A 17459-nucleotide genomic window follows, 5' to 3' on the forward strand; every position below is an offset into this window, starting at 1 on the left:
CCTGTGAAGGGAAACACAGAAAGTCTGATCTTTTTCTCTCTTAATTAGAGCAAAGGCATATTTCACTTCCTCACAAACTGTAATCAAGGATACCAGGGTAAGATCTTGCTAGGTAAAACTCAGAAAATCCTCATCTTCAAAGATGTTCTAGGTATGCTTTTTTCCTATCCTTCCTGTTGCTGAAGTATCCCCACACAAAGACTTCATTCTACGTGAGGCCCAAGACATGAGACATCTTTCTGCTTCCTGGGCTTTGCATGTGATCAGTTGCCCAACTGACTTATCGATGACTTTTTTCAAAGCCTATATGAAAAGAGAGGGGTTTCCTAAAGGTACATATTCCCTTTCACATGCTGAGCAAGCTTGAAAAATAAGCACAGACGTGCTGCCCTGTCGGTTTTGTGCTAACCCCTCTGGGCTCAAGTTGTGTGAACCAGCAAAAGATTCAGGGGTTGTTTCTGGTTTTGTTTTCTTTAATAGAAGACAAGTCCCTCATAAATCACTGCTTCATCTTCCCAGGAAAGCTCAGATGCCCCAGTGCAGGCGGTTTGGCAAATGATGCAGCTCGCCGGTCAGTCCCTTCTATTCCCAGTGCATCCCAGGACTAAATGCCCCTTTGAGCAATGCTATGTCTCTGCCAAATGAACACCTGCAGGGCAGGGGGTGATTGATGGGGCGAGCAGGGAGAGCTTAAATTTTCTAACTGTTCCCAAAGGAGAATTTCACTGGTGGGATGGCGATGAGGTTAGGGATTGAGGGGAAAAGCAGACAGAGGAAAGGATGCAGCTCTGAGGCACTTTGAATGGGTGATAGGAGCAACAGCAATGAACCAGTGATTACAATTTTATTTTGCTCAGGTATTGCTGGATTTCTGCAGTCTGAGTCACAAAACAACACTCCACTTGGCTTTAGGAAAGGCTTATTTATTTCTGCGGAAGTTAAGGCAAAGCAGAATTACCAAACCCATCTCAGTTCAACACATCCAAAGGTAATCAGTCCCCAAACCGTCGAATGACCCTGCGCTTATGTGAGCAGTGGCCCGGGTGGTTCCTGGGGTCTCTCTGTTGGAGCACTTGCCCCCGTACGATGAGGGGAGAGGGTCACCGCTCAGAGCCAGGGCTGAGGAGTGACGGTGAGCCTTGGAGCCTGAGGCAGGGCCACACTTGGGGCGTGGGGGGTCCCCGGCCCTGCGATGGTGCCAGCCCTCTGTGAGGCGTCAGGGCCCCTGCGGGTCACAGTGCCCCCGGGGTCCCCTTTCCCTCGGGGAGCCAGTGCTGGCTCAGTGGCTCGTGGCTCTCGTGGGAGGAGGTGCTGTTGGAGCAGCGTGTCCATCCAGGGAGTCCTGCCGCGATGGGGGTGCTGCGAGCACTCCGAGGTGGGGCCAACGCCGTGCTCGCGCCCCGGCTGCCGGCCTGCTGCTGCAGTGACGGGCACCTGCCGGCACCGGTGTTCCTGGCGTGGGAGAGCTGGGCTCACATGCTCGGGGCTGGTGCCAAGCTGCCCAGGGTGGCTCTTCCCCAGGCTGCGGGGAGCCGGCTTTGCCAGCCTCTCCTGCTGCCCCGTGCTCCGGCCAGGAGATGTTTGCCCCGAGCCGCGGCCCATCCCCACGGCTCCTGGGGCAATGCAAACCCTCCGCTGTTTTCCTTGCAGGTTTCTTCACTGGCGTGGGTGCCCGGTCTGGCCCTGCGCGTGGTGAGAATGGTGGCAGTGTGGTCGGGGCCGTCCCTGCGGCCATCACGACCTTCGCCGCCGTGGTGATTTCTCTTCTGGACCAGTTGGAAGATGCTCAGGTGAGGCGGGGGCATCCCATGGGGCTGCACGGGTCTCGAGGGCTCCCGCGGTGCCCCGGCGTCCCTGGGGCCAGGGTGCTGGTGCCCGGTGTCAGCATGGCGGAGCTGCCATGGGGCAGCATGTGCCACGGCTGTTGTGCACGGTGTGTCCCCAGGGCGGCAGAGCAGAGGCCTACCGCCAGCTGGAGAGCGTCTTGTGGGGCGATGAGAGCGACCTGCAGAGCTCTGTCGCAGGCAGAGCCATAGCACTGGCAGCCCAGGACCTGCGCGTGGCCCAGGTGAGCTCCTTCTCACAGAGGCGACCCGGACATGGGCGCCCAGCCCAGCCAGCCCGGGCAGAGGCTTCAGCATGCGCCCGGCGGGGCTCGAGGTGGTGACTTGGAGCTGCCCAGAGAGGCAGCTGTGGGCTGTGTGCACAAGGGACAGCGGGAGCTGGGCTGTGGGTTGTGCGTCCTGCCCGGCAGCTGAGCGCAGGAGCCAGCTGGGCTGGCCATGCTGCTGCCACACGCCGGCTGCTGTCTTCTAGGACACGACGGCCGCCGTGAGGATGGCGGCGAGTGACGTCCTGGTGGCGCTGGCCCGCTGGCACCTGCATGATGTGGTGTCGGTGCTGCAGGGCCACCTCCAGGCCCTGGAGGAGATGTCGGTGGAGCTGGTCCTCCACACTCTGCACAACCTGGCCATCCGCTACGGTACGGCACATGGGGCCCTGGCTTGAGCCTCCCTGCACCAGGGCTTCCCTGGGGCTGTGGCAGCTCTCCCGTCCCCCTGCCCCGGTGCAGCCCTGTGCCAGGCTGCAGCGTCTCTAGTGACTGAGGCCTCCCACCCCTGCCCTCTCGACAGCCCTGCAGTGCGTGCCCTTCGCGGGAAAGACGCTGGCAGCCCTGCGCGGCGTGCTGAGCACAGCGGGGAGCAGCCGGATGCTGTGCGCCGTCTGTGGCGGTGAGTGCTGGCGCCACGGCAGGGCCGCGGGGAGGGGAAGGGATGGGGACAGAGGTGGGGGTCGGGAAGGGGAGGGGGTGCGTCGCCAGGCTCTCAGGGCACCACGGCTGGGCTGAGCAAGGTGTCGCGCCGGTCAGAGCCTTTGTCACCACCCCGTGTCCCTTGCTGTGCTGCAGTTGTGGAGCAGTGGTGCAGCGGGATCAGCGCATACCTCCGCCAACGGGAGAAATGCGACTTCCCTCACCTGGGGGCCGCCCAGCTCTGCGCCCCTGTTTACTCGCTTGTCTGCTACGCGGGCAGGAGCTGGCAGAGCTGCAAGGAGGAGGAGGTGAGTGCTGCTGCTCTGGCCTGAATGCTGGGGCCAGCCAGCGGGGTGGGCTTGGTGCTGGGAGGAAACACTCCCTGTGCTGGCGAGCCAGCCCATGTGGCCAGGGGTGCCGGGGAAGGGAAAGCCCCATGCGGGAAGGGCCGACTGGTGTCTGGGGCAGGCGAGCACTGGAGGGACCCGTGGCCTCGACGTGGCATGTCACCCTGCCTCGCTCAACAGGGCAAGCAGGCCATGCTGAGGGCGATGGCTGTTATGATGGGTGTCCTGCTGCACGCGGAGGAGCACCACCAACATGCCTGGGAGCAGCTTCTCTGGCTGCTGCACCAATACCGAGAAGTCCAGGACCCCTCAGGGGTGACCAGGGTGAGGCATCTTGCGGGGCACGGCGCAGCCAGGGACCAAGCAGGTGCCGCGAGGCATCGGGGAGCTGCGGGGTGCCGGGAGGAGCCAAGGCCCTTTGAGCAGGAACAGGGACTGGGGGCCTGGGGCTCGCGGTGACAGCTGCCCTCTCCTTCTCCTGCTCCCATGCAGAGTCTCAGCTATTTCCTGTGGGCCGTGATGGATGTTCAGGCCCAGGTGCCCCGAGCCAAGATTCTGGCTGTCATCGCGGCTGTGCACGAGCAGGTAAGGCCTGACATCACACTGCTGCCCTGGAGCTGCTGCGCAGCCCTGCATGTGCCCAGAGCTCTGGGCTTTGGCCGTGGGTCCATGTCCAGAGCTGCCCACCAGATGAGCGCTGACAGCATGGGTGCTTTTCCATCCCTCTGCCCGCCGATGTGGCTTTCCCTGAAACGTGCCTTGTTCTCGCAGCTCTGCGATGAGATGGAGCCGCCCAGCCCAGGGCACCGAGCAGAGTTGGGCCACTGCATGGTGCTGCAGGGTGAGGAGAGAAGAACCGGCGCCGCGCCGCTGCATCCTGGCAGCTCTCTCACAGGCCTGCCTGTGTGGGAAGATGCTGGTCACTGATACTGAGCGTGATCTCTTCCCCGCAGCCCGAATTTGCCCGGAGGAGACCATCGTGTTCCTGTACTATAAGCTCAGGACCGGGAACAAGGTCGATCGCGTGGCAGCCGTGGAAATGCTGCAAGCTCTTGTCCGCTGTGACGGTCAGTAAGCCGGGCTGGAGAAACATCGTCTCCCCGGAATGCTGCCGCTTCCTCTGATGTGCAGCCTGGCCCCCTTTTCTGTCCCGCTTGTGTGGGGAAAGCTGGGGAGCCGTGTTGAGTCCCTGCGAAAATGGGGGCTCAGCCTCAGCGCCTGCCTCTCCTTGTCTCCTGCAGCCCCCGACGTGAGAGAGAAGCTGCCCCTGTTCACCAAGCTGGTGCAGTCTGTGTGCCACGACCCTGCAGCCCAGGTGAGCTGGTGGGGGCCAGGCTGGGGCAAGGGCAGTTTCCCTGGGGCTTTGGGCCCTTTGGTGCCATGGCTGCAGCCTCGCCGTGCCTGCAGGTGAGGAAGGCAGTGCTGCGTTTCCTCGGGGAGCTGCTGCACTCCAGCGCCCCGGGCTGCTCGGCGTGGGACGTGGTGGGGCACCTCTTCGGCGAGTTCAGCCGGGCCTCGGGCAGACTGGTAAGGGCAGAGCGCGGCACCGGGCCTGCATCCTGTGCCGCCAGGGCCGAGGTCGCCGTGGGGGCACCTCCCCATGGTGTGCACTGTGGGGCCTGGCAAGGGGCACTGACGGGTGTTTCCCACCTCGGTCTCACAGGCAACAGGAAAACTTTCGGTGGTGGAAGTGTGGGAAGAGAGGACTGTTCAGCGCCTCTGCGCCCACGTCCTGGGCTCACTGGACGTATCTGCCGGAGCGGTGGCCAAGGTGAGTTGTCCTCGGCCCATGCACCCCAGCTTAGCCAGAAAAGCTGGGAAGGAGCGAGGCCGAGGGGCTGGGCCGGGGCCAGAGAAGTGGCAGTGACGGGGGACCTGGGATGCAGAGGCGGAAATGGCAGCGTGCCGAACGGGCTGCTTCTTGCCCGCAGCTCCTGTGGCCGAGGCTGCTGCAGTATGTGGTGCCAGCTGAGTATACGGGCATGCTGGTCCCGCTGTGCCGCTGCCTGCGTGCCCTGGCCGAGAGAGCAGAGAGAAGAGAGGGCGAGGAAGAGAAGGCGGCGCCCGAGGCCCTGAAGCCTGCAGAGCCAGGTGGGGAGCAGAAAGTCGCAGCACGCTGTGCCAGGCCGGCTGGGGGGGGGGGGGGGGAGGCAGTGCATGTCCCTGCATCCCCTGCCAGCCCCCCACGCAGGAGGGCTGGGGCAGCACAGGGCAGAGCAGTGCCCATTGCTGGGCATGATGGCTGTGCCCCACGAGCCGCTTCCCTGGCTGCTGTGCCCAGCTCTCGCGGGGGTCTGGGGGCTTGTTCCTGCCATGCCAGGCCTGCTTAGCCAGCAGCCATTCAGCACGGCTGTTCAGGCCTGGTGGGGAGGCGGCGCGACCAGGGTGCTGTTCAGCCCTGCACGGGGATGTGGGACGTGGCGCGAGCTGGGCGTCTAACACAGCCTTTCCTTGTGCCTGCAGCCCCTCTGCCGGCTCCCCAAGCCCTGCTGGCTCGTCTGCTGGTGAGTACCGGGGCCCCCAGGGAAGGAGCTTCTGTGGCCGGGGTGAGGGGAGAGCCCGGAGAGATGGTGCTGCAGCTGGTGCTGGGCACCCCGGGAGGAGGAGGCAGGAGCATGGTAGAGGGTGCCTGAGCTTCCCTGCCCGTCGGGGGGCTCCGGCTGCTCCCAGGGGACGGCAGCGCCCAGCCAAAGCCATCGTCCGCCTGCTGCTGGCCAGGGCAGCGCTGCCCTCCCTGCCTGCCTGCCCGCGGGGCAGCCGTGGCTCCTGGGGCAGGCACCAGTGTGTCTCTCTCTCCCACCCCGGCCTAGGTGGTGGCAGCTGTGGCTCCACACACAGGCGGTGGCCATGGAGCCGCAGCCCTGCAGCTGCTGCAGGTGCTCTGTGGCACGATCCACAGAGCCGTGGGGGCGAGCTGGGCCACAGAGATCCCCCTGCTGCTGCAGCACCTGGCAGGTAAAGTGCGGGCGGGAGGCGGAGGCTGGGGGCCAAAGGCGCAGCAGAATGCCTGCAGCTCCCCAGCCTGGCAGGCAACGGTGCCACGTTTGCCAGCACTCATCAGCCCACTGGGCTGAGGCTTTGGGGCTTCGGGCTGCAAAGCAGCTGCCCGGGCTCTGCTGCCGCATTTGCTGGAGTAACGGTGAGGGTTTTGCTTCCATGGGCTTTGCAGGAACAACCGCCGGCTTCCTGGACAGGGCCGAGTGGGACAGCCTCCTGCTGAAGGTACAGCGTCCCTGTGGGGCCCAGCTGCATGGGGCAGACAGGGGCGGGACAAGTGGTGCAGGAAGCTGGGGGCTGGGGAAGAGCCAGAGGCAGGCTGCCAGAGGGGCGGGTGGCAGACAGGCTGTCGGGAGGGGGAGCTCTGCCCCGACGGTCTCCGGGGCCGCTTGGCTGTGCCAAAGGCCCTGGCCGAGGCAGGGGGGGGTGTTTGCTTCACCTCCCGCTGCACCCCAGTTCCTGCGAGCGTCGCTGGAGGTCATCGCCAGCGAGGCCTGGACCGTGGAGCTGAGCCGGGAGCTGAGCCGGCAGCTGGGTGGCTCTCCCCGCCTGTCCTGGGAGAAGGTCTGTGCCCTGGCGGCGGCGCGCCCCGAGGGCTGCAGCAGCAGAGCCTGGGAGGCTCAGGCCGGGGCGAGGGCTGGCGGCGGTGATCTGCCACAGCTCACCGTGGCCGGGGCCCGGCCTCTCCTCTTGCAGCGGTTCCTCTACAAGGCTCTCGGCACGGCCCTGGCAGCTTGTGGGTGTCTGCGCCACGTGCGAGAGCAGACCCTGCAACATCTGGAAGCAACCAACTTCCTGGAGCTGTGGGAGGCACAGGTGAGGTTTCTTCCTGGCGCCCTGCTTTCCCGCGAGTCCCCTGCGTGTCCCTGGAGCAGAGGGACTCTGCGTGCCCTGCTCCAGCCCTTACTCGTGTACTGTTTGCAGCCGTTTCCCTGGGGAAAGGTCCTGCCTGGCCGATGGAGCTAGCCAGGCCTGGGGGGTGGGCTTGGAGCAACTCCCCATTTCTGCTCTGTTGCAGGGAATCGTTTCGGTTGTGTCCCGCTGCGCCGAGAGCCACTTCCAGCTGGCATTGTCCTCAGTGCAGCAATTCACGGGGACCTTGAAACACCGGAAGGTAAAGGTCCGGGGTGTCACTGTGGGGAGCTGCCGGGAGGTCAGGCGCGGGGCAGCTCCTGCTGCAGGAGCGCACAGAGCCCCGGGCACAGCGGGGCTGCGGGCTGACATCTCAGCTCTTCTCCGGCGACCCGCAGCAGAGCCACGCACTGAGGAACCGCGCTGCTCGTGCGACGCTCATGGTGATCTACGGCCGGATGGCGCTGCGCGCCCCCAGGGAGCAGCTGCTCACCCACGTGGAGAGAGACATCGTGGGGAACGTCCTGCAGCTCTACCGAGAGGGCTGCCAGGTGGGTGCTCAGGGTGTGGGGCAGAGCCAGACGGGGGCCTCCTCGCCCTTCCCATGCGCTCGCCCTGCTGCCCTGGGGCAGGGACTGTGGGGTCTTTCCGGCCAGGACAGCTGCTTCCCTCCACCTGGGAGGCTTATTCCTGGGAGGGCAGAGAGGTCTCCTTGCTGGGGCACAGGTGCCGAGCTGGGGTCTGTGGGGCTCCCCAGCGTTCTCTGCAGTGTCCTCCTCCCTGTGCTGTATGTGGAGGCAGATTCCCCCCGGCCCTGCTGCTCTTTCTGCCCTCGGCAAAGCTCAAAGCCTGTTTTTCTCCCCTGGCATCAGGACGCGCAGCTGAAGCTCTCCCTGGTGCAGAGCGTAACTGAGATCAGCCTTGCCATCCAGGCTGCAGACGCCGGCCCCAGGTTCGAGCTGTGCTGCAAGCGGGAGCTTCTGCAGATGCTGCTGGTGAGTGCCCAGAGCTGGGGCTGTCACCTGGGGAGTTTTAGGCTCTGCAGTGGGGTGAGTGGGGTTTGTGGGGAGTCCTGAGGCAGGGAGCAGCCACCTCATCCTGCGGGGCCAGTGCCTGTAGGGTCTGGCAGCAGAGCCCCTGGCCGGGGCGGGCAGGAGGGCTCTCCTGTGCCCCTGCCCGCTGCCCACCTTGCACGTGTCTCCCTGTGCCTTGCAGGAGGTGATGCAGGAGGAGCCCCAGGAGTCCCCAGTGCAGCCCCGGGCCCTCATGGCTGTGGAGCAGTTGAGGTAGGGTCTATCCCGGGGCTGCGGCAGTTGCTGCGTGTTGCAGCACAGCTGGCGGCTCTGGCTGGGGCTGCAGACGTTGAATTTGGGGCTGTCGATGGGGCCAAAGGCAGTTGTCCTTTGCCTCGCTCTGGAGAGTGCGAGTGAGCCTCCTCTCAGGCTTCTCTAACTTGTTTCTCCTGGCAGCAAGCTGAAGCCCCGTCTGAGCAGGGAGGAAAAATGCAGCCTCCTGGCTCAGTGCTGCCGGGGCGTCGTGTGCCTCCGTCACCCAGAGCAGATGGAGGCGAGAGGGGAGGCGGCAGCGGCTGCTCCAGTGGCACCGGTAGGCACCGGCCCCTCTGGGCCGCCCCTCAGTGGGGCCCAGCTCCGGGCGCCCCGCGCTGCAGCAGCCGCTGGCTGTGCTGGCGTTCCCATGGGGTGCCCGGCCTCAACCCCACTTTCTGGTGCCAGGGTGTGCAGGCGCCATCCCTGCGGGCGCTGGGCCAGCTCATGAGAACCCTTCTGCGGGAAGAGCCGGCCCCCATCTGCTTCGAGGACGTGGTACAGGTGAGAGTCCCCAGACGCAGCTGCGAGCGAGGGGCGCAGCACAAGCCAGTGCTGCCAGCAGTGAGACCCCGAAGTGAGGAGGTCCCTGTGGGAAAGGGGCTCCCTGCCCAGGAAGGCAGGGTGCCGGCGAGGGGTGCAGGGCAGAAGGACACCCACGGTGAGACATGTCTGCCCGTGCCAGGTCCTGCGGCACTGGCTCGCCTCAGCCGAGGAGTGCGAGCGGGAGAGGGCCCTGCAGGTGTGCGTTCAGCTGCTGGGTGCTCATGAGGAGCAACGCGAGCATGGGGTGAGTGGGGACCCCATGCACAGGGAGCTCTGCGTGGGGGGGGTGCGTGCCGGATTTCGGGTCCCCTGGGGCTGTGGGGCGGCCCCTTGTTCCCCCCCAGCTCGGCCACGGCTTGGGGGGCAGCACGGCTGGGAGAGGGCGAGCAGCCGCAGGGCTGCCGGTGACCTCTTCGCCTGCCTCTTGCTCCCACAGCGAGGCCGCGCCTGCGAGCAGTTCGGCTCCCTGGCAGGACTACTGGGGCCTCTGACCTGTGATGCCTCAGCTGCGTCCCGCTGGCGGGCAGCCACCTGCCTCGGCCACCTGCTCCAAATCGGAGGTGAGGAGAGCGGGCAGAGCGGTCCCCGCTGCTGTCTCAGGGCTGCACGTCGTCCCTACGCCAGGGATTGTCCCCCTCCACGGCTGGCCCCTCGCCTAGCTCACAAACCTGCTGTGCCACCTTGGGGGACCCTGCCTTCGCGTGGCCTTCGCTGCCCTCCCTCGGGTCCTCCCCTTGCTGCCTGCGGGGCCGCATGTTGGCTCCCCACCATGACTCCCTTCTCCTGGCTCCAGCTGAGACCACGGACGTGGCGCCGTGCACTAACGAGATCGGGTACCTGCGGGAGAGGCTCAACGCCGTCGCCCCCGACTCTCTGCTGGCCACCTCTACCAACATCGCAAAGGTAATGAGCCCCCGAAAAGTGGGCTGGGGGTCATGGTGTGTGCGCTTGCACGTGTGTGTGAGAGTGCTGCTGTCAGGGTGTGCGTTTTGCATCTGAGCCACTTGTGATGAGATCGCTTGTGTTTCTGATTTCTCCCCAGCTGGTTTGCAAGCATGTCCCCCAAGGCCAGGCTGCAGACTTCATGGACACTGTCATGGAGAGCCTGCAGTGCACCAGGCCCGTGCGCGCGTGGGCTGCTGGGCGGTGGGCACTCACCTTCCTGGGGGACTGCGGAGAGCAAATATTCCAGGAGGAGGTGGGAGAGGCATTCTTTGTGCTCACCCTTGTCTGCTTTCGGCTGTTGGCCCCCAAGGATGTGCTGAGCTGTTCTTTGTCGCCTTCCTCCTTTCAGGTACCTGAACTCGTCACCATCCTCTGCACCTGCCTGCAGAGCACCCAGCAGAGCACCCGCAGGTGCTTTGTGCTGCGAGCGATGTTCATCCTGGCCCGCTGCCACCAGGAACCGGTGATTGACAGTCTCCTCCAGAGGTGTCTGCCCATGGACAGGTCTCTGCGCTTGCCCTCCCCTCTGCTGTCACACCCAGTGTTTGGCCTCTCATGAGGTCATTGCAGGTTCCCGAGGATGCGGGCTCACGGGTGAGTGTCTGTTCCCTTGCAGCAACACAGTGGAAGTGTGGAGGAGCCTAGGGAGAAGCGCTCTGGGATACCCAATCCTGGAGCGCTTAACTGAAAAGTTAAGGGCAGCCGGAGACAGCAGCCAGGGGAGCGAGTGCTGCGCTCGGGAGCTGGGCAGCAGCCAGGCTGCCCTGGAGCCTCACACGGTACGGTCAGCTGCAGCGGCATTAGCGCTGCTTTGCACCTGCTTTCCAACCGGTGCTTTAGTGCGAGGGGGTTTTGTGCTCTTTGCGAGCACCTGTGGAGCCTCGCGGATGCTCTGCTGGGACAGTGGCAGCGTTAGTGGTGTGGGGAACTGGGACAGTTGCCAGTGCTGGGCCGCAAGGCTGTCGCTGCAGTGAGAAGCGGAGACAGTAAGAGCTGCCCCAGCCATCAGGGGGACGTGGCCAGTGGGACAAGCCCTGGTTTTACCATGCGATTGCTGGCTGAATTTTTCTGTAGATCATCCGCGCCCTCTGTGAGATGGTGTCAGTGCTGCAGAGCGAGGGGCTGGTCCAGCACCTGCTTCCTGACCTGCTTCCCAGCCTCCTGGGGCAGGTCAGTGAGACGCTGCGGGAGGAGATGGAACCGTCCCTCAGGGAGCCCGAGAGCTCCGACACGTCAGGCAGGTAAGGAGCGGCAGGGGCAGGGGGCAGGCTGGCCTGTGCCTGCGGGCTTTGCTCAGGCGATCTGTGGCTGACTGTCCCGCTGGCGCTGGGCTGCCTCTGTGGGGAGAGGGGACTGGTCACTGCAGGGCAGCGCCTGGGGATATGGCCGCAGTGTGGCTGTTGCTGCCCGTAGGCCCCGTGTTGCAGCAGGGGGCCATCATGGGGCTCTGCTGATGGGCAATCTTTCCTCAGACTACTGCGCCTGGCACTTTCTTTGGGTTTTTCTGCAGGCTGTTTGTGGAGGTGCTGGAGCTGGTGCTCTCCAAGTGCCTGGAGGAGCGGTGGCTTCGGCTGCTCCGGGAGCAGGGAGCATGGGCGTCCCTGGCCGAGCCCCAGGCTCACAGCGCTGGCGTATGTCTTCTGGCGAGGTGAGAGCCCCCAGGTGTCCTGCCCCATCACGGGGCCTGCACCTGGGGAAAGGGCTGCCGGGGGCTTCCTGTGCGCCCAGCAGTTCTGCTGAGGTGCAGAGCGGCGTCCGCGTCGCAGTGGGAGAAGCTGGGAGTCGCGGCCCGCGGCCAGCCCGCGTGCCGGTGCCTCACCAGCCTGCTGGTGCTGTGTGCACAGCGTGCTGCTCCGCGCGGAGCTTGTCCCACCGCGCCTGCTGCAGAACCTCTCCACCTGGCTGGACTCGTGCTCAGCAAACCTGCGGCTCACGGCCACAGCTTTCTTTGCTGAGGTGAGGCAGCGGTGGGGCAGGGGTTTGGGGGGGGGGTTCCTATGCCTGTCTCGCCCGGCATGAATCACAGCCAATGCGAGTGGCCCCGTTGCTCGATTGCAGCTGATGAAGGACCGGCTAGTGGAGGAGAGAAAGCTGCTGAAGCCCCTCTTAGAGGCCTTTGCGGCGAGGGCGCGCGACCCCGTCAGCGCCGTGCAGCAGATGGCAATGAGAGGCCTGGGCAACGCGGCAAGCGGAGCACCGGTGAAGGTGAGGCTGACTTTGCTGGGCTCTGAGCACAGCCCGAGCTCGAGAGCCTCCCAGGGCCCCTCGAGGAGCCGGAGAGAGGAGCAGAGGCCGTCACGGGGCCCTGTGGAGGTGGCACTCCTCGCTCCCGTGCCAGCAAGGTGGCAGAGGGCTGCTGGGTGCCGGTGGGGGCTCCCGGGCTGGGGTCTGCTCTGGGCTGGCTGTGGGAAGCGCTGGCCTGGGCGCCGAGGCGCAGAGCTGCAGCAAGAGGCAGCAGCAGCGAGTGGCTCATGCGCCCATCGCTCTGCAGCTGCAGAGGCACGGGGCAGCCGTGGTGGCAGTGCTACGCGGGGGCCTGGAGGACGGGGCCAGCGTGGAGGTGGCAGCCGAGAGCCTGCTGGCGCTGGCGAAAGTGCTGGGGCCGCTGGTGGCCAGGGCCATTGGCTCGGCCTTTGAAGAGGTCACCAGGTCCAGCCGGGCCTTCTGGGGAGCGGTGAGTGGAGCCGCTAGCTCTCGTTCGGGGCAGGAGCTGTCGTGGGGGCGCATCCCCCACGGGCAGCGCCCCGCTGGGTCCTGGCATGCGATGGCCTCACTAGCAGCCGGCCCGGCGGGCTTTTTCATTGCAGGAGGAAGAAGCCCTGCGCTGCTCAGCCTTCACCCTCTACGGCGCCCTGGCCGCCTCCGCCTCTGCCTCAGGGAGGAGGTCATTCTTCAGCAGGGAGGTGGAGGCATCGTTCCCCAGCTTGGTGCTGCACCTCGGGGACCCGGCACCGGCAGTCCGTGATGTAAGAGCCTCGAGCATGCTGCAGAGCCACGGGGAGGAGCACTGGGGCCGGGGGGGGAGCTTGGTCCTGGGGTCACTGGGGACCTGGGAAGTGCTGGGGGGCACCCGGCGGGGAGCGGGGCCACGAGGGGGCAGGTGCCTGCCGTGGTCCCGGGCAGGCGCGCGGTGTCCCCGCGACCAGGCCGGTGCTCTCTCACAGGCATGCAAGATGGCCCTGCACCGGTGTGCCCCATTCCTGGCATCAGAGAGGGTGCGACGTCGCGTGGCCGCCAGCACTGGGCTGAGTGCCGCCGAGCTGCAGGATGAGCTCTGCAGGCACCTGGTGAGTGAGCAAGCGAGCGAGCGAGCTCTGTGCCACAGCCATGGCCCTGCATGGCCGCCTGCCCCATGGCTCCCGCACCGCTGGGCCGCCTGGGTGGGTGCGGGGGCACAGAGGGGTGCCAGGAGCTCGAGACGATCTCCCTTGCCCCTGCGTTGCCCCAGGCCCGAGACTGCCCCGCACTGCTGGAGAGCCTCTGCCACATGGCCCAGAGCTGCTGCACGGGGAGCTGCCAGGCGCCGCAGGAGGCAGCCGTCCGCATCCTGGGTGAGAGGCAGCGCCGGGCTCCGGCGCTGCTCCGGCCGCATCCCCGGGTCGGGTCAGGGCCGGAAATGGGGAATCGGGGTTGGCATCGGGGCCGGGCCCTGACGATGACATCCCTGTGCCAGGCCTCCTGATGAATGCGGCGCCAGACGAGAGGCCGCAGCGGCAGGACCCGGCGTCGCGGTGGGGAGGTAGGTGCCGGCGGCCGAGTGGCCACCCCGCGGGCTTGGGAGGCACCGGCAGTGCCCGCGGCAGCCGGGATGCAGGGAGGGGGCTGGCACAGACCCGGGTGCTGCCGCGGAGCGCTGGGGTGTCACGGCCGGTCGCCCATGGTGCCTTCCCGCGGCATCGGTGTCATTGCAGCTCGGCAGAGGCAGCGGTGCAATCGGTCACCCCGTGCACGGCGGGCAGCAGCCGTGGGAACCCGGCAGCCCGGGGCAGCAGAGCTATAAAGCTGCATCCGTGCGAGCCAGCCTGAAAGGAGTCTCAATAAAGGAAGTTTTCCTCATATCTCACTGGAGCTTCCTGTGTTTCGATTTGTGCCCATTGCCTGTTGTCCTGTCACTGGGCTCCACTGAAAAGTCCAGCCCCATCCCCTTGGCACCCTCCCCTCAGATATCTGCAGGCGTTGGTAACATCCCTCTCAGGCTTTTCTCCAGGCTGAACAGGCCTGGCTCTCGCAGCCATTCCTCTTAGGAAAGGTGCTCCAGTCCCCTCATCATCTTCATAGCCCCACGCTGGACTCCCTCCAGTAGCTCCAACTCTCTCTTATCCTGGGGAGCCCAGAACGGGACACAGTACTCGAGATGAGGCCTCCCCAGGGCTGAGTAGAGGGGCAGGATCACCTCCCTCGACCTGCTGGCAACACTCTTCCTAGTGCACCCCAGGATACCACTGGCCTTCCTGGCCACAAGGGCATATTGCTGGCTAAGGGGTGAAACGAAGCTGAGGTCGACTGCTGTGGGGATCTGTGTGCAAGGGCCCTGAGGGCAGGAGACGGCAAGCACCAGGCTGAACCTCACGTCTGAGAGAGTTTCTGACACGAACATGCTTTTGGGAAGGGGGGGGGCACCATCTTCTGGGTCCAGTCTTTATCCAGCTGTTAGGCCATGGTTTCAACGCTAATTAACCAGTTAGCTTATAGGTACTGAATCAGTACTGACGAGTGAGTCAGTATCGATCCAATATTCATAAGCTACTTGCTCAGTTAGTTCAGTTAGCCAGCAGGGATTCAACATACAGAAACTAATCAGTCAGCGTTTGCACAAGATTTTCACTACTAATTAAACAGTTAGCTTATAGGTATTGAATCCACATTGACCAGGGAGTCATTACTGATTGAATATTGATAAGCCAGTTGCTCAACACCAACCGAGTGCTCAATGAGTCACAGTGATTCAGCGTCTACTCACTAATCCGTCAGCACCTGTACAGCACTTTCAGTACTACATAACCAGTCAGTGAGTTTGGTGCCATGGACACAAGCTCATTAATCAACTGCATTGAACATTCACAAGCTCTTTGCTCATCGCAACTTCAATGTTGGTACGTTTGTCACTGCTTCATATTCATGCGCTTGGTTCAATATTCGTGCACTGGTCCAAAACCCTCACTTCAATATTTATGTGCCCGTCACTCGCTGCTTCAGTGTTCACAGAATCCCAGAACGGTTGAGGTTGGAAGGGACCTCTGGAGATCATCTAGCACAACCCCCTGCTCAGGCAGGGTCACCTAGAGTACGTTGCACAGGATCATGTCCAGGCAGGTTTTCAATATCTCCAGTGAAGGAGAATCCACAACCTCTCTGGGCAACCTGTTCCTGTGCTCTGTCACCCTCACACCAAAGAAGATTTTCCTTGTGTTCAGCTGGAACATCCTGTTTCAGTTTGTGCCTGTTGCCTCTTGTCCTGTCACTGGGCTCCACTGAAAAGTCTGGCCCCATCCCCCTGACACCCTCTCTTCAGATATTTGTAGGCATTGGTAAGATCCCTCTGGGTGACCCTGCTGAGCAGGGAGGTCGGACTAGATGATCTCCACAGGTCCCTTCCAACTTTCCTGAATCTATGATTCTTTGATTCTTGTACTGGGGAGCCCAGAACTGGACACAGGGCTCCAGATGTGGCCTCACCAGGGCTGAGTAGAGGGCAGGATCACCTCTCTTGACCTGCTGGCAGTACCCCAGGATACCATCAGCCTTCCTGGCCACAAGAGCTCATTACTGGCTCAGGGATAAAATGGAACCGAGGTTGGCTGCTGTGGAGACTAAATGCAGAGGCTAAGGACTGCATTTCTGGAGCCGCCAATGGAGGCTTCATCCCTGTTTGGAAAGTACATTCACCAAGTACATTCCTGAGACCTGCATTTTTGGGGTCCAAAAGCAAGGCCAAGTCCTGTGCTTTGGGGGGCTACAAACAGAGGTACAATGAGGAGGAGGTTGTGAGAGACGGTGTCAAAAGCCCTGCTAAAGTCAAGGTACACAATGTCCACTGCTCTCCCCTCAGCTACCCAGCCAGTCATCCCACCACAGAAGGCTGTCAGATGGGTTAAGCAGGATTCCTCCTTGCTGAATCCATGCTGGCTATTCCTGATCACCTTCTTTTCCTCCACTTCCTTAGAGATGACATCCAGGAGGAGCTGTCCCATCACCTTTCCAGGGATGGAGGTGAGGCTGACTGACTTGTAGTTTCCTGAATCCTCCTTCTTGCCCTTTTGGAGACTGCAGTGACATTGGCTTTCTTCCAGTCCTCAGGCACCTCTCCCGTTCTCCATGGCCTTTCCAAGGTGGTGGAGTGTGGCCTTGCAGTGACATCCACCAGCTCCCTCAGCACTTGTGGGTGCATCCCATTGGGGCCCATGGATTTGTGGGGGTCCAGTTTGCCTAAATGATCTCTATCCTGATCTTCCTCAACCAAGGGAAAGTCTTCCTTTCTCCAGACTTTCTCCCTTGTCTCCAGGCTCTGAGATTCCTGAGAGCTGCCCTTAGCAGTAAAGACTGCATTACAGACGTAAAGGCAGCATTCAGGAACTGCCTTCTCTGTATCCTTCATCACCAGGGCCCCACACCATTCAGCAACGACCCCACATTTTCCCTTCTCTTCCTTTTGCTACTGATGCCTTGGAAGAAGTCCTTCCTGTCGTCCTTGACATCACTTGCCAGATTTAATTTCACATAGCCTTTAGCCTTCCTCGCCACATCCCTGCATACTTTGATAGACTTCCTATATTCCTCCCAAGTGGCCTGTCCCTTCTTCCACATCCTGTCTACTTCCTTCTTCTGCTGGAGTTTTGACAGGAGATCCTTCCACATCCCTGCAGGTTGCCTGCTCCCTTTGCTTGACTTTTTCCTCATAGGGACGCACTGCTCTTGAGCTTGGAGGAAGTGACACTTGAATATTAATCAGCTCTTTTGGACCTCCCTTCCTTCTAGGGCCCTGACCCATGGGATTCCTCCAAGGAGGTCCCTGAAGAGGCCAAAGCTTGCTCTCCTGAAGTCCAGAGTTGAGATCCTACTTATTGCCTGGCTTCCTTCTTGCAGGACCCTGAACTCCACCATCTCATGGTCACTGCAGCCAAGGCTGCTCCCAACCTTCACATCTCCATCCAGTTCTTCTTTTTTTGCATACTACAAAGTCCAGCAGAATACATCTCTTCCTTGACTCCTCCACCACCTGTGTCAAAAAGTTATCATCAGTGCTCTGCAGGAGCCTCTTGGACACTCTGTGCCCAGCTGTGTTGTCCTTCCAGCAGATATCAGGGTGGTTGAAATCCCCCATGAGAACCAGAACCTGTGATGGTGAGCCTACTTCCAGCTGTCTGTAGGAGGCCTCATTGACTTCCTCTTCCTGACCAGGTGGCCTGTAGCCACAAGAGCATCCCCAATATTTGGCTGCCCATAGGCTCTCAACTCGCTCATCATCCTAAACAGAACTCCTGTGGTAAAGAGCTCCTCAGCGACATGGCCAGAGCACAGAGTAAGGGTGAGCAGTTGCCTCAGATGGCCCAGGCAGCAGCAAAGATGCAACAAGTCTCCAAATCTCTTTCTCTGCCCCACAACTTATTCACACCACTGTACTCTGCAGAGACAGGCTCACCCCAACCCCTGTGAAGGGAAACACAGAAAGTCTGATCTTTTTCTCTCTTAATTAGA

At 62.6% G+C, this 17459-nt stretch overlaps 1 protein-coding gene across 1 annotated transcript; it reads left to right on the forward strand.

Annotated features, from left to right (window-relative positions):
- The first annotated feature begins 1350 nt into the window (after nt 1-1350).
- LOC134140126 (maestro heat-like repeat-containing protein family member 2B) lies at nt 1351-13827 on the forward strand. The gene is made up of 41 exons (XM_062574990.1): nt 1351-1375; nt 1651-1790; nt 1946-2068; nt 2317-2482; nt 2634-2732; nt 2909-3060; nt 3280-3423; nt 3592-3684; nt 3871-3940; nt 4053-4166; nt 4341-4414; nt 4507-4626; nt 4763-4870; nt 5031-5190; nt 5563-5603; nt 5910-6054; nt 6269-6321; nt 6553-6660; nt 6793-6912; nt 7115-7210; nt 7347-7499; nt 7821-7943; nt 8164-8234; nt 8418-8553; nt 8682-8777; nt 8959-9063; nt 9256-9379; nt 9613-9722; nt 9862-10017; nt 10114-10268; nt 10381-10543; nt 10839-11005; nt 11275-11412; nt 11609-11720; nt 11823-11969; nt 12256-12438; nt 12545-12730; nt 12929-13051; nt 13213-13315; nt 13438-13503; nt 13676-13827. Exons 1-41 carry the CDS (start codon nt 1351-1353, stop codon nt 13762-13764), a joined length of 4857 nt encoding a protein of 1618 aa, XP_062430974.1. The 3' UTR covers nt 13765-13827.
- Nucleotides 13828-17459: the final 3632 nt, after the last annotated feature.

This window comes from Rhea pennata, chromosome 4 (genome assembly GCF_028389875.1).
Source record: "Rhea pennata isolate bPtePen1 chromosome 4, bPtePen1.pri, whole genome shotgun sequence".
Classification (NCBI taxonomy): Eukaryota; Metazoa; Chordata; class Aves; order Rheiformes; family Rheidae; genus Rhea; species Rhea pennata.